Source organism: Manduca sexta, chromosome 15 (assembly GCF_014839805.1).
Source record: "Manduca sexta isolate Smith_Timp_Sample1 chromosome 15, JHU_Msex_v1.0, whole genome shotgun sequence".
In the NCBI taxonomy this organism is placed as follows: Eukaryota; Metazoa; Arthropoda; class Insecta; order Lepidoptera; family Sphingidae; genus Manduca; species Manduca sexta.
This window is the reverse complement of record NC_051129.1, coordinates 8581553-8605689: the sequence shown is the minus strand read 5'-3', so window position 1 is coordinate 8605689 and position 24137 is coordinate 8581553. Positions and strand designations below refer to the sequence as shown.

Sequence of the window (24137 nt, the reverse complement as noted above, 5' to 3'; positions counted from 1 at the left end):
ACTGGTGTAAAAACATTCTGGGTTGTGTATTTTTGTGTATAATAGTATTTGATTATGATCTTTGGGTAGCTTTTGTCAGTTTAGGTTGTCGGTGATTTAAATGTTTTTTGTTGTTGTAAATGTTGAGAATGTTGTGACTGTTGTAGTTGGTGGGTGTCGCAAGTCGTCGGAGGCGGAGACGGAGGAGCCGGTGGGTCGTCGGGGCGGGTCACGCGCATCCAGCGTCTCGGACGAAGGCGGGTTCAACGAGCCTTCGCCGGAGGTGGTGGCGCGGCTGCGGCCCGCCGAGTACCGCGACCCTCCGCCGCCGCTCACCACCGACCACCGCGACGCCGAGCGCGCCCGCTCCGATCCCGACACGCTCTCCGTGCTGCAGCAGGTACCATAACTGCACATCATATTATTGCGTTAAATCAAACTTTTACCACGTGTACTTAAATTCTTAATTTGATATCACCACAAAGTTTATTGACTCATGTCGATGTGTCGGTCTTGTTGCAGGACTCCGGCGTGGTTGTGAGCGAGGCGAGCCAGGGCTCGATCGAGGTGCTGGACAAGTCGACCACGAGCCAATGGAGCGTGTCGGAGGGCGAGAACGCGTCCGGCGACGCGCGCGACTCGCACGACGCGCCCGACGCCGACGCGCGCTGGCCCGACGACGACGCCAAGCAGCCCGACAGCATGACGCCGGACGAGGCCGAGATACTGCTCAGTTCCAGGTGCAGCATGCACTCTCTATACACTTATGCTTTACTTAAGGACTTTTTTTTATCTCGGATACTAATCCGACAAATGCCTAATGCCTATATCGTAATGTTGATTGATCGAGTAATATTCAAAGACAACTTTTTCATGTGACTATAAAAATATTAGATTCCGAGACTTAAAAAAACAAATTGATTATGAAATATTTCTTCGAGATATAACTAGAACTTTTATATAAAATGTAAGCTAACATCTGTTCTCAAACTAGGATTTAGGTTTTTTCCAAATTTAAAATTAAATGTGCGATTTGGAATAAAAGATATTTTTATGCCGAGTGATGCAAATTTTTTTGTGTCTTGATCTTGACTAAGAGGTTTGTTTACATTTTATTATAAGTTCAATTGAAATAAAATATACTAAAAGAGATGTCTGTTCACTTCACTAACTGTTGTTCTTCGTACGTTCTTGTAGTTGTATTCCAAGTATCTCTATTGATGCATGACGTTATTTTATTTTTTATCTTTGAATGTGAATTGTCATCCTTGCATTTACTTTGTATTTGTAGTTTTCTCATTTCGCACTTAAAACATTTTTACTTTATTTTGTTTATGTTACTTTATTTATAGTTTGGTTATGCTTTATTATGAATAAATGTTGTATTTTTATGATTTGCATGCTGCCTGTCCGCACAACGCTTCATTCTTGCCTGATCACATTTGCAGTATTCTGGAGAAAAAACTTAGGTAAGCTGCGGAGTGCCTGTACACTTTGTTTCTTGTTGTGTATGGTATTAGCGTCACTTAAATGTGGTAAAACTTCTGGAAGAATCTATCGCTTCTTCAATGGCACCAGGTTTAGTTAGAACAGTTGATAACTTTAGCTAATAGGATTATGGCCCTCTCCCTAGCAAACGGCCTTAAAGATTCATTTCATACATGTACGGCGCGATTACGGGCCGGAATGTGCAGTTACGACTAATTTTCCATCTAATACTGTTAGTTTTTTTTAATCAAGTAGCTTGGTCGATATTTCGCGACTATGTCGCTCCGTACGTCCACTTCTAAATATATAATATAACATATTATTAATTTACAACTAACAAGTTGCAAATTAATAATATGTATTATAAGAGATGTACGTAATATATAATTTGGGTGGCATATTAATTATGAAAATAATGAAAAAAATATTTACATTATAAAAAAATTCAAATAACCAAAGTAAAGATATTGTAGAAATATGATGTTTTTTTTTAATATGTATTATAAATTTCCATAAATTGCTTCAAAAAATACGGTTAGCATGCCGTTTTGCTGGAGACAGCACCTTAAACACAATTTTCCATCACATTAATATAGTTGCAATAGTTTGTTTTTTTTTTTTTTTTTAATTATATCTCTATCAAATAAATTAGTAGTACGTAACAAACAAGTTTGTAAAAAAAAATATTTTTGGTTTATTGAAAAAGATGACCTTTGTTACACTTAAATGTAAACCATTGTATCTATATTTGGTATATTTTATGAACATAGAGTGATGTATGTGCGCAGACAAGAAGCTCTGCTGTCAGACGAGCAGGCGCAGGAGATCGTGGCGATGCTGTCACCGCATGCGCACGCGCTGCCACACGACAACGGCGTCTCGCTCAACGACAGCTACCAGTCCGTGCTCTCGTACGAGAGGTAACTCCCAATAACATTTTGTGAAGTCTATTTTTTTCCTGCTTGGGTAGTGAAGTATTTCTTAAGATGCTTGGAAACTGTAACAAAAAGCCAATCCACGTCGGATTTTATTGTGAGAACAAATTATAAAATTCAGAATTTGTCAAAAATTACCAAGCAAGCAGTCCATACACTAAAGAAATCCGAACTTAAGTCTAAAGTCAGGAGATATACGAAAAATATAAATACACGTGGAATTAAATATATACAAATGACCTACATTGACGTTTAGATTTGTATATAAAATAATGCCAACATCGTAAATGTCACAAAGATTAATATTTGTTTAGGGAGATTTATGGCGAACATTAATGTTTTTATGTACGGTAGCATACTAATTAAAAAAGGAACCTGCAAACACTGAATTTATTTTCCTGTACACCTTTACGAAAAATAATTAGGTAAATGTTTTTACGATCAAGGCAAACTTAGTCATACTTTATTTTAATACAAATTTTAACGCAAGATTGAAGATCTGAAGTTCAATAGTATATTCTTTCACTATAATACATGATCATTAGAATATGGAACTTTGAGGACTGTAATTGTACTTTCTCCCGCAGTATGCAGTCAGTGGATGAGAGCTACGAATTCGTATCGTTGGAAGCGGATAGCGGCTTGGCCGGCGGCGACCGACGGCTGCCGGCGGAACCGGAACCGGAGCCGCAGGACACCACGCCGGCCGGAGAGCCGGACTGCGTGTTCGACCACTACCCGCCGCACCACCTGCGCGAGCTCGGCGAGGAGAACGGCATTCATTACTTCGAGGACGGACACTTCTACACTGAGGTTCGTTCTCGTGCCGGTATATTGCGCAGAAAATTATATGCATGTTATTTAATTTGCCACAAGTCATATTTACCGTGATTGTTTACATGGTAAATGTCGCTTATTTACCATGTAAACAACCACGGAAAGACGAGTGCATGTTTTCGTCTAAACCTCGCTTTATAAAAGCAGGAATTTAAAAATAACCAAAGAGTGCCATTAAATTTAATGTTTTTGTTTGAACCTTTAATGATTACATCGAATATAAGCGAAGGTAAAATAGGTAGATTCTTGTTTTGTTGTGAATATCATTTTGGGTGTGAGTATAGAGTTAACGAGTTTGATATCTCCGTAGGTGGCCGGCCTGCCGCCTCCCGAGGAGGATGAGGACGACGATTACTATCCGCCAGTGTTTGTCAAGAAAAATACTAAAGTTAAATTCAGGTATATTTTAATACTTTTTAGGCAAGTCTTTTAGAAGAGGTATTAAAGGAGTTTCTAAATAATTGACACTATTTCTAACGCCTAGTTAAAAGACTCATTAGTAGACCTGTATGTACTCTCAGATCTGACAAAAAATATTAAAAAAAAATCCCGTGATTAAATCAAAACTAACCTAATGTTATACTTATATTAACAGTGAAGCGCGTGTAAGCACGAGTCGCGAACATCGTTTCGTTCTGATATTATAGTGATTTCCACAAATGCTAGAATACGTACGTGCACGCACGCACAATGACTCGTACGCAAGTGCGTATACCATGTATATAGTATAGAGTGTCATGTTGTGGGTGCGCAGCACGGATCCGATGCGCGTGTTCTCGACGCACTCGGTGCGCGAGTACGACCGCCGCAACGAGGACGTGGACCCCGTGGCCGCCTCCGCCGAGTACGAGCTCGAGAAACGAGTCGAGAAGATGCACGTGTTCCCCGTAGACTTGGTCAAAGGCGCCGATGGACTCGGACTGTCTATTATTGGTAACTTATTTATGTTATAATTTACAGAAAAAAACATAATATATGCTGGGCTTAAAGTGAGTATTTAATGCACTTCAGGATCACACTAAGTTTATTGTGAAACTGCCGGTGAGGTACCAGATTACTATATCTAGATTAGAAAAAAAATCTGTTTGAACTTTGTCTATCATTTCGGAACACATGTGGGACAGTATATTATGTTACAGGCATGGGCGTCGGAGCGGACGCGGGTCTCGAGAAGCTGGGCATATTCGTTAAGACAATAACTGAAAGCGGTGCTGCCGCGAGGGACGGACGGATACAGGTCAACGATCAAATTATAGAGGTCGACGGCAAGAGCCTGGTAAGTCAATTGAAGAAGTTGTTTCTTTGCGCTAATGTTGTAAAATCACTGATATATATAGTATTTATCAAACCCACAAATGACGAATATGTACAAGTACCTATTTCAATTATTATAATGGTTGGTGTGAATAAAATAGGTCGGCGTAACACAAGCCTACGCGGCGTCAGTTCTTCGTAACACGTCGGGTCCCGTCAAGTTCCTTATCGGTCGCGAGAAGGATCCCGAGAATAGCGAAGTCGCACATCTGATTCGGCAATCACTTGCTGCTGATAAGGAGAGGGAAGAAAGGTATCTATTGTTGTATTAATTCTTGTAGAAGGCACAATAATTAATTAAAATTTAAATTTGCATTACATACTGGAATTAGTTATTCATTAAAAAATATTTTTATGCATATGCAGAGCGGCTCGCGAGCGTCAACGTCGTCAACAAATCGAAGAAGAAGAGACAAACCATCAGCCACCTGTCGATACGGGGCCTCCGCCGGCTAGGCATCCAGAAATAAATGAGCTCAGAAATTTCCTGCACGAGGTTTGTATATTTATATGCTTTGTTTTTTAATTTTGTATTCCTATTTTTTTTCTTACTAGATTGGGGTGTTGTATGAATGAGTCAGTATAACACTATGAATGTGTTGTTGTAGTTGGTGGGCATGGAGTCGGGCGGCAGCAGCAGCGAGGAGATCAGCGGGCGCGTGCGCGAGTGGTGCGCCGCGCGCGCGCCCGACGAGCACCTGCGCCGCGCGCTCGCCGCCGCCGCCGACACCGCGCGCGCCGCGCACCACAAGTACGACAAGGTACGGAACATACTGCACACTGCACGCTGCACACTACACACTACACACTACAGCGAGGAGAACAGCGGGCGCGTGCGCGGAGGTGCCGCCGCGCGCGCGCCCGACGAGCACCTGCGCCGCGCCGCGCGCTCGCCGCCGCCGACACCGCGCGCGCCGCGCACCACAAGTACGACAAGGTACGGAACATACTGCACACTGCACGCTGCACACTACACACTACACACTACAGCGAGGAGAACAGCGGGCGCGTGCGCGAGTGGTGCGCCGCGCGCGCGCCCGACGAGCACCTGCGCCGCGCGCTCGCCGCCGCCGCCGACACCGCGCGCGCCGCGCACCACAAGTACGACAAGGTACGGAACATACTGCACACTGCACGCTGCACACTACACACTACACACTACAGCGAGGAGAACAGCGGGCGCGTGCGCGAGTGGTGCGCCGCGCGCGCCGACGAGCACCTGCGCCGCGCGCTCGCCGCCGCCGCCGACACCGCGCGCGCCGCGCACCACAAGTACGACAAGGTACGGAACATACTGCACACTGCACGCTGCACACTACACACTACACACTACAGCGAGGGAGAACAGCGGGCGCGTGCGCGAGTGGTGCGCCGCGCGCGCCCGACGAGCACCTGCGCCGCGCGCTCGCCGCCGCCGCCGACACCGCGCGCGCCGCGCACCACAAGCTACGACAAGGTACGGAACATACTGCACACTGCACGCTGCACACTACACACTACACACTACAGCGAGGAGAACAGCGGGCGCGTGCGCGAGTGGTGCGCCGCGCGCACCGACGAAACACCTGCGCCGCGCGCTCGCCGCCGCCGCCGACACCGCGCGCGCCGCGCACCTACAAAGTACGACAAGGTACGGAACATACTGCACACTGCACGCTGCACACTACACACTACACACTACAGCGAGGAGAACAGCGGGCGCGTGCGCGAGTGGTGCGCCGCGCGCGCACCGACGAAGCACCTGCGCCGCGCGCTCGCCGCCGCCGCCGACACCGCGCGCGCCGCGCACCACAAGTACGACAAGGTACGGAACATACTGCACACTGCACGCTGCACACTACACACTACACACTACAGCGAGGAGAACAGCGGGCGCGTGCGCGAGTGGTGCGCCGCGCGCGCCGACGAGCACCTGCGCCGCGCGCTCGCCGCCGCCGCCGACACCGCGCGCGCCGCGCACCACAAGTACGACAAGGTACGGAACATACTGCACACTGCACGCTGCACACTACACACTACACACTACAGCGAGGAGAACAGCGGGCGCGTGCGCGAGTGGTGCGCCGCGCGCGCGCCCGACGAGCACCTGCGCCGCGCGCTCGCCGCCGCCGCCGACACCGCGCGCGCCGCGCACCACAAGTACGACAAGGTACGGAACATACTGCACACTGCACGCTGCACACTACACATGGCCACCTGCGCCGCGCGCTCGCCGCCGCCGCCGCGCACCACAAGTACGACAAGGTACGGAACATACTGCACACTGCACACTGCACACTACAGCTGGTAGACATGGCCACCTGTGATGCCCATTGCCGTGTAAGAAAATTTTATAATGATTCATAAGATCAAAGCGTTATAAAAAATTATATTTATATAAAAAAAAACATTTCATACCTTACAATTGATGCTCGATTGCCGTCATAATTAATACAATAATAATAAAATACACGTTGCCCACAGGCACGGCGCGCCCTGCGCGAGTGGCGGCGCACGCGTGCTCTGGTGCGCGCGCGCGAGGAGTGGTGGAGCGGCGCGCTGCGTGACGCGCACCGCGAGTACGCCGCCGCGCTCTCCGCGCTGCACGACCGCGTCGCACGCCTCGAAGTTTTACTTCTGGTCTGTATTAGCTAAACATTTTTCACACAGAATGAGATGCTGCACTGATAGATACTTATAATACTATATCATAAATCGAATATTATGAGCTTAATCCCGTATATCTGGTTACAGTCCAATCCCAAGTATTTAGGAATGATTCAAACTATTTTAATTTGGTAATTATGAAGCACAAGTTAAAAAGTTCTATTTTTATAAATAACTAGCTGTTGCTCGCGGCTTCGCCCGCGTGAAGGAGTTTTCCGGGATAAAAGTTCCACTATATATTTTCCCGGGATAAGTAGCCTATAACCATCCCAGGGTCTTATACTATCTCCATACCAAATTTTGCTTTCTTATACCACGTCTTATGTCACGTCCCGTTCCCGTGGGAACGGGATAAAAAGTATCCTATGTCCGTCTCCTGGTTCTAAGGTACCTCTCCACCAACTTTCAGCCAAATCGGTTCTTCCGTTCTTGAGTTATAAATAGTGTAACTAACACCACTTTCTTTTATATATATAGATTACATCGGATATTCCATTTTAGATTAGAATATTACTATATACTAATATAATAATACTTATATATAACTAAGTTGTATATAAAAGTTTAAGATTGGTTCTAAGTGTGTTTTTTTTTTACCGTTAATGATATTAACTTTCAGGAGACCCAAAAGAAAGCAGGTCTACCCGTGATGCTACCACACGAGCCCTCGGCTCGTCGCGAAACTCCGCCTCTTCCTCGCCGACCAGACCCAGACCCGTTGCTCATAAACAGTCAGTATTTTTTTTATTATTTCTTAATCCTTTAGTTATTTTATTATTTCTTTATAATAACTTGATAAATTAATCCACAGATCCTTGGAGTTCAGACAGCGATCTGTCGGACTTGTCGCCCGTGGAAGACGAATATGCCAAAGTCGATAAGTCGGACCGTCGCCGCGAGCCGCCAGACCTCGGCGACGTGACCGCGACGACGGCGAGTGACGTTAAACCAGTGGTCACTGTGACGACAGTTGCAGCGACCACGTCCGCGCCGGCTCCGACGACAACCTCCACGGTCGCCACCGTGGCTCCCATGGTTACACCTACTGCCACGACGACTACCACCGTTGTACCCACCAATACAGATTCCTTGTTAGTGTTTACAAATTAGATATTTTTTTTCTAGGTTGTTACAAATTATGTTCCTAATGGATTGTTTATGTTTAGGGTATCTTCTCAAGCGCCGACAGTAAGCGTAGCCACAGGCGGCACCAGCAGCGGCAGCGCTAGCGGCAGCGCCAGCGGGAACGGCAACGGAAACGGCGTGAGCACGGGCGCGGTGGCGGGCAGCGGCGGGTCGGGGCTCTCGCGCGAGCTCGACGCCGTGGGGCGCGGCGCGCTCCTCGACACCTCGGCGCACCGCGCGCGCACCGACCTCGCGCGCCACCGGCACCACCACGCGCCGCACGCGCACCACGCGCCGCACGACACGCACTCCCCGCACTCGCTCAGCAACGCCAGCTCGGTAACACGACACACTACGCACTCTACCACCATCTACATGAGAATGGGTGGCTAGACGCTTCTCGCGTGAAAACACTCGTTTAAAATGGGTAGTCAGCTTATCCGGCCACCACTGCCCCAGTAGTTGATTACAAAAACTTTCATAATATATGCAAAGCGTCGCACAAATTATGCTAATTCTATTCAGAATTGATTGACCTTTTCTTTGACAATTTTGCCACAAACGCTGAACATCGCATTCAGTTTTAACCGATCTTTTTGTTGACCAACAACCGAACTTATTTTACCTATAACATCACTTTGTAATGTTATGGATGCTGAAAATAAATATGTATATTATGTTTTTTTCGTTTGTTAGTACGACGGTCTTGACGACTCGTACAACGACTCGGCGGACGAGTCACTCAGCGAATCTACGTCGGGTGCCCCCCCTCATACAGGGGCTGTAAGTATACATGCAAAATATAACATTGAAAAAACTAAAACAGCGAGTGTAATCGATGTAGTATTTTTTTAACGATTTTAATAGCCTTAATAAATATTACCCTAACCCCTAGAATGACTTAAAATTTCTATTAAAATTCTTCATATCGATACATTTTGTTTTTATAGCAAAGAGATACGCGACAAAGCTGCGGCAGTTCCATAGGCAGCGCGACCGACGACGGCGTGTACTCGCGAGATCATCGACACCATCCCTTATCGGGTGAGTGAGCTATTAACACATGCTTTAGTGTGAAATGTGCACCGTCGATAAAGTTGGGCGTTACTTGTTGTACTAGTCGCATATTATACTATATTGAATGTGTTATCGAGTATCGATAAAAGTATATATCGATAGTCTAGTTGTGAAGGCATAGTAAAAAGTTTACAATATTTATAATCAATTTGGAATAGTTTTATAATATGAAGTATTTATCATTCATAAACTATAATTCAATACAATGTAATTATGTAGATATAATTTATCTAAAGGTGTCATATAGAACTTGTATATATGTCGGTTGGCATATATACAAGTTCTATCAGTAAAAAAATGGACTAGTTGCAAAACTTTTGTAGTAGCGTAAAAGCTTTTAATATTGTAACGCCTAATTATATTTACAAATGCTTCCTGCCGTTTTGTGTTTAACATAATATTTTGTGATCATAACCACATTTGTGCAAGCTTCACGCGTCACAAACGCACTCAACAAAACGTGTTTAGTATCATTTTACGTTACTTGAGTTGGCTAAGTATAAAATAATATTATGTATTCTAAGTATATAATATTATTGAAATATTATGTAGCAAAAACTTCTTACACATTTAGATGTGATGAAATTATTTATGAGATTTACATTGGGACGCTATGTATTAAGTGACAATAGATTATGTACCTCCTGCATTTTATGAGTTGGCTGAAATTAAAATCGATTTATTATAATATTAAAATCGGCTCTACAAAAGGCTGAAAGTAAAAAGAATACGGGCATAATCAATTACAATGAGAGTAGACAACACAACAGTACGAGGGTAGGTATAGAATAAGGTGCGGGTGTGGCTCAAGTGTCGGTTGTGAGCGGTGCGGGGTGTGTGGCAGGCCCGCCCGCGTCGCTGGCCGAGCAGCTCAAGCAGGTGCTGGCCGAGCGGGAGCGTCGCCTCGCCTCCGGACACGAGCCGCCGCCCGCACACGCGCCCCACCCGACACACGCGCCGCGACCCGACCCGCACCCCGACCCCGTGCAGCTCACCAACGACCTCGTCGATGAGATACGGCAGGCCGTCAGCGAGGCCAATGCGAGAGGTTCGTGCCAGCAGTGACTACACTATGTACCACGTGCCCGATACACAAAACACTGAATATATCTTCAGGAATTATTAGGTCAAAATTTATATAATATTGTTTTATTGAAGTGTAATTTGAAACATTGTTTCTTCACAAAATAGAAATACACGCGGGCACTACACACTCATTCACTCGTATTTCATTGGTTACAAAATTATTATGTTACTATATTATGTACGTCCATCTGTATTTTCTGAAATGTTACACCAAATGACGTTTTTTATATAATTGGAAAGGTATATATATGGATTGGCTTTTAACTATGTGTGCAAGCTTTCTAATGGTTTTGGGTGACGGTTAATTTTTCAAAATTGTTAGGTAAAAATTATGCTTTACTTTTTCCTTCCTTCCTAATTTACTTTTTAATGTCTATCTCGTGACGTGGAATGAATACTTCACGGTTACTCTTTTCAAACACATGTCGACCTTGACGAGCATGTTTTATCAACTCATGAATTTGTAAATATCAAAGTTCTATTGGTTTATTTAAAAAAAATATATACTTATATTCTTGATATTAAAACTAAAGTGTAACCAGAGTAGAATAGAGTTGAGTAAAGAAATGTAGTGATCGTCGAATGTCGATGTGGTTGTAGTGAAGAAAGCTCCGGCTTGTGTAGTCGGTGGCGAGGTGCCGTGGCAGCCGCTGTCCAGCGCCGTGTCCGAGGCCAGTCTCACGCCGCCGCCCGCACCGCAGGCGCACCACCCCGTCAATCACTGGACCAAGCAACAGGTCTATAACACTTTTATACCATACTGTGAACACTGTTCAGTGGCGTAACTAAACCTGTGGAGGCTCGTGGCAAATTCATGGAATGGGGCCCTCGGTAGTGCAATTATTTTTTTCGCCATAAGACTATCTTTGTTTTCACAAACAATCTGTAAAATAGCCTAGACGCCAAGTCTGTACACCAGGACCCCAAGGCAAATTGATCCTCTTCTTCTCGGGTCGGGGACCATTGAAGCCGGGGGATCGTGACATTTTCCCGATAATACGCCATATAGTTACGTTCGTGTCTTTATTATATCACATTACATTACACTAATTATACAACATAAAATAATGTTATTCTTCTTGTAACAAATTATATTTTAGTCTACTATGTTACTAGGGTTATGAAGTGAAAATTCCATTAAAATGCGGTTGCGTTCCTTATTGTCATAATAAGTAATGGCGTCGGTGTGCCCGTGCAGGTGTGGCAGTGGGTGTCGGGGCTGGGCGAGGGCCTGGAGCGGCACGCGGGCGCGTTCGCGGCGCGCGGCGTGGACGGCGCGCTGCTGCTGGCGCTGAGCTCCGCCGATCTCAAGCTGCTGGGGCTGGGCGGGGACGAGCGCCGCCGCATGAAGCGACGCCTCAAGGAGCTGCGCGCCGCACACGAGAAACACCTCAAAGCGCTCAAGAAGGCCGAGAAGAAGGCCAAGAAGAAATAGACGAGCCACCAAAGAGAGACGGTTCACACTACCCAGTACCCACTGTCTACATGTTTATCATTCTTATAACTTTGCCCTGTCTTTTGCCGCTCTACAATATTATGAGTATCTCTATTCTTAAATTTCCCAATCGTTCCCTAATGTTTCCTTTTCCATTGGGCTAGAGTGAACCGTCTCATGTATGTGTTAAGGCGTATCTTTTGCGGCGACTACCTGTACGTAGAGCGTGTGAAAGGTTACAGTTATTAAACTAAATATTCAATGTGAATCTTTAAATATGCGGACACTGTTTATTTCCTTTCCGTCATGCTACTTCTTGCCTGTTCTGTCGGCATTTATGAATTTATAATATTAGTTCGAACATGTAGTTACGTTCTAAATCGTTAGAGGTAATTACTTGGTAAATATTTATGTGACTGAACCCGATTGAACTGTCGCCGGTGGTGGGCTTGAGCTGTGTCTGATAGCGTACGAGTGCCATCTGACCCATAGCTTAGAGATTAGACACGTTAGTGCAGCTTCAAACGAAGAAACGAATACTTTTAATCGAAAATTAGATTTAAGTAAATAATAAACAAACGTAATAATTCATTTACCTAGACTGTCTCTGTATTTAATCATCAGGTGTTTCGTTAAAATTCATTGTTCCTACATTTTGTATTTATTGTGTCAGTTTTTCTTGAAGTGTGAAGTAATGAAATGTAGAAAAAACACTGGCTCAATCTAGTCATAAGAATGAATTAGCTGTTTGGAGTCATTTATACGATAACGTTTTTTTCTTGTCTTTAGTATCTTCAAATATAAGATTTAGGATAAAACTTTCGTGTATAAAACTTCCGATTGTATCGCTATAGTTTGTATTTCGTCAATGCAATGCAATTTAATTTTGGTAATATCTGGCATTTATTTATATTGTTGCACAAAATGTACTTAGTGATAATATGGTAAATTCAGAATAATCGCTTATGTCGCTAACTTTCTAGGATATCTCAAATTGTGTAGTAAAATAACAATCGTCAAACGTGATCTCATTTCATGTAAGATTTTCAGATTAATGTCTCGCACGCGCAACAGTATTTATACTTTATTATAACTACAGTCATCGGAATACTTGTGAAATGGCATCTATGATTTATTTTATACATACATTCCAATTAATTAGTTTCCCTGTGTGAGATTTTGATGGTTTTATATCAGCTTTATAGTTTCTTTAGGCGACATAAATAAATATGGTTTACGTGAGTGTTATTCTATGGGTGTATTCTTGTGTGTATGTTGGGTTCCGTAGCTACCGTATATTGTGTAAATATAGAGTCGATCGAGAGATGCCCGTCAGTGTGCGGATTGTACGAGTCAGTGGCACCCACTGCCGAAAGTGCACTGTACATTTAGATTATTTATTTCATTTATAAGATATAACAATGTAAGTAGAGTCCATTAATAATTGCCAAAATTGATCAGTACTTTTTTTATTTTGTTTTTATTTTTCTTATTAACTTTCCTTAAATTATTTAAATATTTATTTCGGGACCAAATTAATTTATTATGAAGTTATTTTTTATGTATTTGGGTGTGTGTTCAGGAGAAAGATTTATTATTTATGATCTAATAAATAAACCAAAGTCTACATCATAATTGTTTTTTACTGAACTTTATTTTATTTGTAATATTTAATATATAATTTTATGTATAATCATGTCAGTTTTTTAACAAGACATAGTGGCAACTAGAGAAGGCAAATAAAAGTATTGTTCATAATTTAAAGTTTATTGAGTGACAACTTTCTTTGTTTTTTTATTTCTTTTCCTTTTCTTAAACTTCTTAGCTGGTGGTGGGTTTGACCTTTTGCTTTTGTCATTATCATCCTCATCATCTTTTGCCCCATAGCTTACGGTGACAAATGCTCCTGGTTTCCTTTTGACAGGTAAAGTCTCTTTTTCTTTTTCATCTTCTTCAGAATCATTGCTGTCCTCCTTGTTAACATTTTCCTCTATTTCCTGTTCATCATCCGATTTCTCTTCCTTTTTAATGAGATGATTTTGACGATTCAAACTGACACAAGTCACACGACATGCTGCATTAGATGAGCATATTTCATTTAACTTTGAATCCAGGACCGACCATACTTTTAACTCTCCAGAACTTGACGCTGTATATAGCATGTCATTTTCATAATACAAACTTTTTACCCTTTGCTTGTGGCCTTTGTATGTTAAGGCTTGTGTATCTGATATAGAGACGGTTATAATATTACCTGTATCTAATCCAACATATATTCTTTCATTATTCAACCACTGTACTGTTGTGGGTTTTGAGTTGCAAGTAATACGTTTTTCCAGCCCTGCTTTACTTATGGTCCATACATCAACGGTTTGTTGTGAGACCAATGAAAATCTGTCTCCTCCAGGTGAAAATTTGATTTCAGTAGGCATGAGCACTCCTTTGCTGGCAAGGTTGATTGTAAAAGCAGGACGTCCTTTGATTAAGTTCCATGTTCGTAAAGTTTTATCCCCTCCGATGCTAAGAGCTAGTTTATCAGATGGATGAACTGCAATATCAGTTACTGGTTGACCTAAAATTTAAATTATTGCAAATTATATTTTGTCTTCCGTGCATAATGAGCAGTTAAAAGTATAAATATATTTACATAAAAAATTATAGATACAAATAATGAACTGACACACACTATTCCACATAGATTCAGATTAAAAGATACTAGTTCTTAACCATCATGTAAATAGACGAATGCAAGGCTTCACCCATGAATTGATTTACAACCTTAACAAATTTACTTCAATGGAACACAATTACAATGACAACAAAACGTTTTATAGTTTCAACAGTACTAATAAGTCTTAACAACTCACCTCCATGTGCCTTCTTCCATATCTTTTCGACCTGCCAGTTTCCAGTCCTAGTGACAATGATGGAGCCATCATCACTGCCAGTAAGCAAGTGAGTTCCGCTATTTGTGAACGCTACTGCGTTTATAGACCCGTCATGGTTCATGAGGACAGTGTGTTCTTTGCGTGTTTTGAGATCTATTATTACAACCTTGTCGTCTGTACCGCCAGACGCCAAAAACTTGCCTGCTATAGACACACATCGTATGGACGCCGTGTGCGAATGTGTAGCAAATGTTTGTTTTAGTTTTTTCTCCTAAAAACATACATATTTGTAAATATAAACACTTCAAATAGTAAAAATACGGTGACTAACCTCATAAAGTACTTACCGCATCTTCGGTGCGAATTGAGTACCCAAGTAAGAAGCCTTCATAAGTTCCTACAACTAGTTCATCCATTTTATTATTGCCAGTATCAGTAAACTAAAGTATTTTTTATTCTAACCTTTAAAATTGTACGATTCCATGCGCATTTTGTAATATGACAGCTGAGCGTGACATGAGACAGAAGTCAGAATTGAGTGCGGCCAGTCGGTAGTAATACTAGGGAGTCAGGCGTATTAATCGTAACAGTTAAATATAATAGGTATAAACAAATAAAACATTGTAGCTGTTACGCATAACAGAAAAAAAAACAGTTCTAGTTCGATAGGATAGCCAAAAGTTCCTATATTTAATGTTCCTTTATGTAAATGCTTATGACATTTTCACAGGTAAGAAAGATATGCCATTTGTTAGTAATGACAATTTGTTACAGTCTGTATCATTCTATTATGATGTCCTTTTGTCACAAGCTTCTCTCTTATCTTACATGCGACGTTCCTAAATAACAACCACTTAGCTAAATATTTGGTAAATAAAGACGCAAGTATAACAGGTTTTGATGGTCACTATATCGTATAAAGTAACAGCCTGGTACTGTGGGGTACTGCAGTAGTACAAATAAATATTTGACAAGGTTGAAGGGATCCAATTTACGTAAACTTACTTGAGAATTTTATTAATAGTAAAGAACCAAACGATAAAAAAATATACATAAAATATTATATTTGTGAACACTTGGCCTATGGTTTATTTTATTGGCATCTTTCAATGAGCCGAATCTGTGAATTTACATTATTAATATTTTTATATTACCGATATTGAATTTAAATAAATAATTAATACAGGATTTATAAAATTCTGATTTCGTTGGTGGGATAACAGTTGGCTATGATGGAGCCTGAGGTTGGCCTTTGGATGCATTTCATTGTAATTGTGTTCCATAGCTAATTTAAGGGATAATCAGTAATACGAATTTTAACTTTATATGTAGTCACTATGAGTATAAAAGAGATAGAAAATGTTCAGATTATCAAAGCAACCACATCGAAATAATGTTGCAACTTGCAAAGCAAACAGCGGTGAAAAAAATTGACAGCGTCAAGTGAAAGAAATTCTTACCAATTTATTTTTTGTTCATAGATCGAATGGATAATTGTATTATAAATATTTAATTGCGTAAATTCTGTTTTATAATTTGGTAGAGAACGGACAATCACCATTCTGGTGAGTACAAATTAGTAAATTTAGTTCCTAGCCGTAGTTTTTTGGTAACCGTCTGGAGCTATCGATCTTCACGGTGCGGTGTATTGACTGTTTATTTTTGCAAAGGATTCCCAAAAGAGGACGTATTTGGACATCTACAAGATGGATTTGGCAGAGACGATGAAGAGTGTGCTGGCAAAGAGCACGGGCAGCTCGAGCGCGGCGGCGAGCACCTCCACCGCGGCCGCTCCACACGGCGCTGAGGGATACGTGACCGAGAAACTGTACATGCTGCTGCAACTGTACTTGCAGAACAAGGGCTGGAGCCCTAGCATAGAGCTTCTACAGTGTTTCAGTGATCTCAAAGAATCATCCATGTTACCTAGTGCTGCATACTTACAGTGAGTAAACGTATTTTATATGTTACACCTCTTAGGCGTAGTTATTCTGTAAATATTAGGTATTGTATGTAAATAAGACCTTGTTATTGTAATAATCTTATGTAAACTGTTACAATATAGTATCTAATAAGACTAATTGCTATGTGAATGATTTTCCACTTGGACCCACTTATTGATTTATTTTAAAATGCATGTTCTTTGCGCTAGCTGAGTTTTATTGTATAGGTTATATTTGAAAGTCTGATTCTATGAATTTTGATGACATCTTATCTAATGATATAAAATATGAGATAAATTTTTTGTTTACACTATTTATTGTATAAAATCTTTGGTGATAATACATAATTCATTGTAATATTGTATATTCTTTTGCAGAATGATGGCCTCCAGAGTGGGCTTGGACACTCAGGGCAGGTTGATACTCCGTGAGAATGGTAAAATAATATTGCCATATGAACACTTTGCTAATGCTGTCATGCTGAAGCATATGAATGGTCCTCATGGGTTACATCTTGGTTTGGAAGCAACTGTTAGAGCAGTGAGTATGGGACATAGAAATCAATAGTTTTGAATTGTTAGATGACTGGTTTCTGTAAGGAAAAATATTTTATTCCCACATATTCTTTTATTAGGTTGTAGAGTCATACACAATTGGTAGAGAACAATTTGGTATGGAGAAGGAGTTCATAGTGGAGGTTGTCCAAAACTGTCCCAACCCAGCTTGCCGCTACTACAAGAATCAGCTTGAGATGACACAGAAGTCAATTCAGCAGCATCTGTCGCAACAGCCCACATACATCCCTGGTACGAGTATGTATATAATAAGGTATTCTGTAGATTGAAAATTGACCTTAGAGTATCAAATATTTTATGAGTTGAAACTTACAAGCGGGTTACTATGAATGATTATTTTAATATAGATTTGTGCAAAAATTTGTAAAGTTAATGTAATGTAACAACAATTCAACTGTGGTGGTTTGTATTTTAAACAATGCTGTTCAATATTTTTCTAAAAACAAGACTATGGAAAGTATTAAACTGTCTTAGATAATATCTTTGGCATGATACATTAGAAATTGTGATACAGATAGCACGGATGATGTGGATATTTCTTCATGTCATTTCAAATTTTTAGGGACTTTTCCCGTTGGTGTATGGACTTTCACGAAGTATTGTTACGAACTTTAGCTTTTTGTTAATTGTTAATATATTTTGGACAACAAGCCAGTTATTCGCATATTTCAAGAATAACATTATTAAAATTAAATGTCTAGCTATTGCAATTATTATGTTTCCTCTTTATTTGCAGAGTTCTCTTTTCCTTTTTTTATATACCTTTAATAAAAAAACAACCATGAATATTTAAAAAGAATATTTTTGTTTATGATTTTTTATGTCCACTTGCTAAACATACCTATATTTATTAGTGAAAATTTTCCTTTTTGTTTGACGCCCCAATTGCTTTACAATAAGGATTTTAATTGTAAAGTGCAGAAGGTTACTAATATCGACAGATACGGGCGCTTCAAACTTATCAGATAGCCAAGCAGTGGAACGTTTGCTGCGAGGCACAGCTCTAGCACAAGATTATCAACTGCCCCTAGCACCCCATCTTGCCGCTCTCAGTGAGTTGTTGTGTAAAAATCTCGCTTTTAAAAATTTCCCTATATTCGTGCTAGAAATATCTATTCATTATTAATTATTAAATTGTTGTTTTAAACTTATTATCAATTGTTTAGTTAAATGAATATAGATGAATTAAAAATCAATTTGATTTGGTAAAATAACTTGGTGTTATGTAAGAAATGAATAATATTTTATGAATGTAGACTATACCACACAGATAGTGATGCCTTAGATTTGTTAAATTTAGAAGTGCGTTGATTAGAAATTATACTAGGTGTTAATTTACTAAATAAGATACTAAATAGATGTGTAGTGTACTAGAGTAATATAAAATTGCGTAGTTTTGTAGCATAAAAGGATAAATGAATATTACAATATGCATAATAATACATTATATTACAGGTAGTTTAACTGGCGAGAAAACCGATCGACGCACTCAGGAGAAGTTGTCCCAGCACCAACAGATGTTGTTGCAACATCAGACCAGGTCCCTCGGTCATCAGTCATCTATTGACAAGTACAGTCACTCTCAGCAACGCTCTTCGAGTTCCTCTACATCGGGGCTCGACTCCAAATCTAAGCACCATTACAGTGATGAACATAAACTTACCGACTTTTTGAGGTGAGATCACTTTCCATAATTTCAAATGAGGTTTGTTAAGCCTTACTACTATTAAGCAATGAGCATGTTTTGCTAATTTTTATGACTCGTAGTCCTTTAGTAGTGATAGGTGATTGATCTATATTTTAAAATTGTATGTTTAGTCACTTCAGACTTACAAATGGGGATAAATGATAAATATCGCTGATAGATAAATGTGTTTGTGTGTCAGGGCGAACTTGGAAACATTAGAATCTCTATCTGGCGGCGGCAGCAGCGCTCTGGGCGAGCGGTCGGGCGGCGGCGGCGCGGGCGGCGTCGCGGCGGGCGTGGGCGCGGCGGCGGGGGCGGCGGCGGGCGCGGCGGCGGCGGGGAGCGCGGCGGGCGCGGGCGGACAGGAGCGCGTGGTGCGCGCCTTCGCGGAGCTGGCGCGCAACCTGCAGCGCATGCGCCCCTGCGTGCGCCCCGCCATGTGCAAGCCCTACGGCAAGCAGAGCGAGCAGCTGCAGAAGAGTGAGACATGTTACATACTCTCACTCATTGCAATACATGCAATTGCAATAGGCCAGTGTGCCTTTTAATAATTAGACTAAGTGGAGCGTGTATAGAGCGTGAACCAAATTGTTTCAGGTCCAGGTTGAATAAACCATATTGTAATAGCTCTTTTATGGATAAACATTTTAATCGTGCAATATAATACTAACACAAGTTAGCATCTTTGGTAAAATTTTGATTTCTTTTTATATATTTACAGTTCTCCTGGATACCATACAGTTGGTACAATCTCTGCGCAGCTACTTGCCGCCGCCGCACATTCAAGTCACCTCTTGGAAAAATGACGACAAACTGCGGTAAATATACACATAACTAATAAATTGTTTAAAAAAGTCACTCAAAACTGAGTCAATATATATTCTTATGGGATAGCAGTTAACCCATTCATAAACTGCAATATTGATGACAATTCGGCAATGATATACTGTGATACTTCTATGTCTTGATTGACTTCAAACAAACAAGGAGGCACGCAATTCGAGAGTATTTTTATTTTGTTTATGTTTGTTGCCTTATAACTCAGTTATTTATTGACTGATTTGTTTTTTTTTTTTGAAAGAATTACATTCAGATTGGGGCCATAGAATTTTTATCATAATAATAAGGTATAAGTACGTAGTCCAATTAAGAAAAATTGCTTTTTTTAGAATTTTAATAATCTACAGTCTCCAAAATTTGTTACTAGTATATTGGTAATATTAATAAAATTTTGTTTTATGTGGTTTTTGAGGGCGGTAAAATATTTCGACACAAATTAAAATGCCAAAATATGGCAAAGGCTTTAACTATACTTAACTACAGTGCATGTTTTTGCAGTTCAAACAACATGGACGAGCTGGAGAGTCGCAAGATAGTGAGCGGCAACTAGCCTCCGGACGGGCACGCCGCCGACGGCTGAGCGCCGCGGTGACGTCACGCGCTCCACCGCCCGCCCACTACGACCCGCTCGCCCGAACTCGCACACTATACTTACTGTTGTATGTATATCGCTGCTTTTTCTATTTAATTCTATGCGAACAATACCCCTTGTTTGATTGTATTTCAATTCAATTTCATCTTAGTATCTTGGCAATATAGAAATTTTTAACTGCTTTAAGAGTCTTGGAATGATCCCATTCTAAGTCAAGAGGAGTTCATTAAGTTTTTGAGGTATGGGGGCTGAAATTAAAAAAAGATTTTGTAGAAACCAACAAGAGATTGGAATTTGAACCGGTTCCTTCGGTTTGGTTCCTCTAGAATTATGTACTGCTAGTTGGCAACCCTACTAATGTGAACTGAAAAACAACGTAATTTTGTTAAATGTTTATAGGGATGTACTCAGTTCATCATCAATTTATTTGTTGGATGGAGTATTAAAAAGCAGCGATATACCATTCAAATATATTTTAGTAACCTTCTTTGTTGATATGATATGCGATATATGAAATTCACACCTACATAATCGTAGCATGCACAAAGGTATTTAGCCGGTCTAAAATAGTGCTTACTTGTATTATAGAATCATTGGACATGAGGTGTATCGCGTGTAGTAAATGTAAAGTCTTATAATAATGAAGTTGGCGAGGAGTTGTGGAACTATTGCATATTATTATTGTCGGCGGGTGAGGAGCGTCGCTGTTGGTCGCACCGGTTGTCGCCGGGTATTCAAACCATATTTGTTTTTTTATAATATGGGTTTTTAAGTCTTTCTTTCTCTCTGTCCTGTTATATTTGCGAATATACTTTGCTTTATTTGTTGTTCTTTGTTTAGATTGTGTCAATATCACATTTTTTTTACATAACTTACACTTCATTTATTATCTGTTACGATTACTTACAAGTTATTTGTATGGTATTTTATATAATTTTACGTTATGAGACTTATATTTTGTGTGTTAGTTATATTTTTTTTACCGTAACTTTACAATACGTCCTAGTTGGTTTAAGTGTATTCTCAGTTTATTGTCGTAAGTGCATTATTTACACTGTGATAGAGGTGTAATAAGAGTAGGTCTGAGCGAAGTCTTGACATGAATGTAGATTAGCTACATGTAGTGGAACTGCGTTACTTACGTACGCATCTAGATGTAAAATCGTTTAATAACAGCCGTTTTCAATAAACGATCCCAATCTCAATCTTCAATTTGATTCCGAGAATGAACCAATCGATAGAAATCATTTGTAAACATGTCAAAAAAAACTTTGTTCTGATTGGACTATTTTTGAGATGGATCGAAAAAAGCGATTGGGATTGTTTACTGAAAATCGCTGTAAGAGACGCGCATCATCGCGCTCTATTCAATGATCTTTGCAAGCGTATAATTTTCTTTTAAGTTTTGATCGCCGTGTCTTGTCTCGAGAACGATAGGGAGGTTAGTATCTTATTGAAGACTGCAATTTTTCACGTTTGTCTTAGCTAATGTTGCCTGTGGATGTATGAAATTAGGTTCGGCAAGTTGTGACTTGTGACGTGTGGAACTGCACACTGAATGTGCACAAAGGTCGATGTGTTTTAAATTGAACACTAATTTACAGAAATGTTCGATTTGTCTGACATTTATGCAAATCAGTGGCACTTACAACCGTTTTCAATAGACGATCCCAATCTCAATCTTCAATCCCATTCCGAGAATAAACCAATCAAAATAACTCATTTGTAAGGATGACAAAAAAATGTTTTGATTGGTCCATTTTTGAGATAGATCGAAAAAAGCGATTGGGGTGGTTTATTGAAGATGGCAGTTAAGCGGTAGCCGGTAATGGAATACAACGATCGGAGGTTCCTTCGGTCGTTATGTTGCAGCGGAACTGTGTGTAAACTATTTACTTCCAAACATCACCTGTGTGAAATAATGGACTACGTAATATTAGTGCAATAATAAGGCAAAGCCTACTTTAAATTAAAAATTTTGTATGTTAGTACTGTAATTCTAAATTATATAGCGTTTTATGAGTAATATCTATTCGTGAAATTTCGACGAGGCGTGTTGGGGTTGTAAGGTATTAGGTACTATGATTTATTACGTAAGTGTTTCTCTATTCGTTGTATTGTTGTGCATCACATTGCTGATTGCATTTGACTATTGTCGAATGCAGTCAATAGCAGCTTATTATTTTACAACTATGAAAAGTATGTTTATGACGTATCAAGGTGGAATTTAAGGGGATAAACATAAGGTCTATTACTCGTATGAATAATTTCTTAAAGTTATCCCAAATATTGTATGGAGGCTATTGTTTAATGAACAACTAACAATACGTCTAGTATTAAGTCGATCTTACTGCGTGAAAATTATTCTTGGTCAAGTATTATATATTTCCAAAAGAATCTCTCTCTGTATTAGAATTAAGCTTTCTAGTCAAAAAATTATTTGCATTTTTTATTTGGAGTTCTATATTATAAAAATTCAAAATGAAATCATCCTATTGATTATTTACTTTATCTTAAGCTTTCTGACGTGTCACATTAAAAGTATTGGCTATTTCTTTTCGAATGATCTCAATAAGAGCGCTTTCCAGTATCCATTGTCAGGTAAAAGGTGTCCCTTTTTCGTAATTCCTGTGTCATTTTTTATTTCATTCATCACACATTTCTCAAAATATTAATCTGATTTTTTCACATTAACAGCCGCTTTCAATAAACAATCCTAATTTTAATCTTCTATCCTATACCGAAAATGAACCAATCAAAATAACTCAAGTGTGAACATGTAAAAAAAAACTTTGTTCTGATGGGTCTATTTTTGAGATAGATCGAAAATAGAGAGATTGTTAATTGAAAATGGTAGTAGGACATCACAGTTAAAAGAAAAATTTTTTTTTTACTCTATTGCAAGCGGATTTTACTGGAAAATAAAATTACTGCATTTCATTGACATCTTAAGTAATAGAAAACTTATTCATGTTGCTATTTCTAAACTCTTTTTGTGAAATTTGCCACAGTGTTGATACTGTGGTAAATACAGTCGGCCTCAGGGCCCAGGTAAATGCTATTTCTAAATTTGGTAACTTGCCTGAGAGTACACGAAATAGCAATATTATACTCTTCAATGGATCATAAATTAGACTTTTTAGGATTTCATGTATTTGGCATCTGTATTCTGTGATAAATTATTCTATCAAAATCAAATTTTGGCTTCCGAAATACCAGTAATGAAGTCAGTCGGTAATATTATTATGTAATTTAATTATTCTAAAATTTTTAAATCGATATAATTTGTTTTAAATGTAAGTCAAAATCACGTAAAATGTATTTATGAATGTCGACGAAATTGTTCATTTCGAAGTACATTACGCTGTGACTACACGATTGTATATGTAGTTATAAAGGAGGTAGTTATTGGAAGGTAAACAACGTTTTCATATTACGGCGTTTACCTTCTGCTAATTGCTTTCCTTCGATCTGTTTATATTCGTGTGGTCCGGCTCTATTCTATTTGGCCCTGCCATGTTATTGATATGTAATTTGCCACTTTTGTTTGTAACATATAAAAGTGTATTTTAGTGATGAGAAGCAGTGCTTAGAAATAAATTATATAAATAGATGATGGGTTTTATTTATAATCACCGTCATAATCGTAAGGTTTTGTTAAGAAAACGAATGGGAAAATGGTGTCTGAAC

The 24137-nt window shown here is 40.1% G+C and overlaps 3 protein-coding genes across 11 annotated transcripts in view; 2 read left to right on the top strand and 1 right to left on the bottom strand.

Moving 5' to 3' along the window:
• The window catches only part of LOC115444413, a 37149-nt gene extending 23458 nt beyond the window's left edge, over nt 1–13691 (top strand). For all 5 annotated transcript variants that reach the window (XM_037438780.1, XM_037438779.1, XM_037438781.1 and 2 more), the window contains 20 exons: nt 147–379; nt 502–719; nt 1428–1448; nt 2256–2387; nt 2990–3215; nt 3550–3638; nt 3994–4172; nt 4379–4515; nt 4655–4806; nt 4920–5049; nt 5162–5314; nt 7017–7172; nt 7819–7930; nt 8011–8290; nt 8366–8663; nt 9021–9107; nt 9275–9368; nt 10246–10449; nt 11088–11224; nt 11686–13691. In XM_037438780.1, the coding sequence (XP_037294677.1) occupies nt 147–379; nt 502–719; nt 1428–1448; nt 2256–2387; nt 2990–3215; nt 3550–3638; nt 3994–4172; nt 4379–4515; nt 4655–4806; nt 4920–5049; nt 5162–5314; nt 7017–7172; nt 7819–7930; nt 8011–8290; nt 8366–8663; nt 9021–9107; nt 9275–9368; nt 10246–10449; nt 11088–11224; nt 11686–11922 (3275 nt within the window). In that variant the 3' untranslated portion in view covers nt 11923–13691. The remainder of the gene's footprint in view (nt 1–146; nt 380–501; nt 720–1427; nt 1449–2255; nt 2388–2989; nt 3216–3549; nt 3639–3993; nt 4173–4378; nt 4516–4654; nt 4807–4919; nt 5050–5161; nt 5315–7016; nt 7173–7818; nt 7931–8010; nt 8291–8365; nt 8664–9020; nt 9108–9274; nt 9369–10245; nt 10450–11087; nt 11225–11685) is intronic.
• On the bottom strand, nt 13674–15392 carry LOC115444411 (p21-activated protein kinase-interacting protein 1-like). Of its 2 annotated transcripts, none has more exons than XM_030170184.2 (3): nt 15158–15392; nt 14790–15081; nt 13674–14494 (listed from the first exon to the last, which is right to left on the bottom strand). In XM_030170184.2, the coding sequence occupies exons 1-3, from the start codon at nt 15224–15226 to the stop codon at nt 13689–13691; spliced, it is 1167 nt and encodes a 388-aa protein (XP_030026044.1). In that variant the 5' UTR covers nt 15227–15392; the 3' UTR covers nt 13674–13688. The 2 variants fall into 2 exon arrangements, with proteins under 2 accessions (XP_030026044.1, XP_037294681.1); XM_037438784.1 differs by having other exon boundaries at nt 14790–15078; nt 15154–15337.
• Nucleotides 15393–16175: 783 nt separating this feature from the next.
• On the top strand, nt 16176–24060 carry LOC115444410. 4 transcript variants are annotated; one of them, XM_037438776.1, is made up of 9 exons: nt 16176–16375; nt 16481–16755; nt 17131–17293; nt 17388–17559; nt 18270–18380; nt 18784–19003; nt 19215–19495; nt 19737–19833; nt 20354–24060. In XM_037438776.1, exons 2-9 carry the CDS (start codon nt 16517–16519, stop codon nt 20403–20405), a joined length of 1335 nt encoding a protein of 444 aa, XP_037294673.1. In that variant the 5' UTR covers nt 16176–16375; nt 16481–16516; the 3' UTR covers nt 20406–24060. The 4 variants fall into 4 exon arrangements, with proteins under 4 accessions (XP_037294673.1, XP_037294672.1, XP_037294675.1 ...); XM_037438775.1 differs by having other exon boundaries at nt 17388–17565; XM_037438778.1 differs by lacking the exon at nt 18270–18380.
• The last annotated feature ends 77 nt before the right edge of the window (nt 24061–24137 follow it).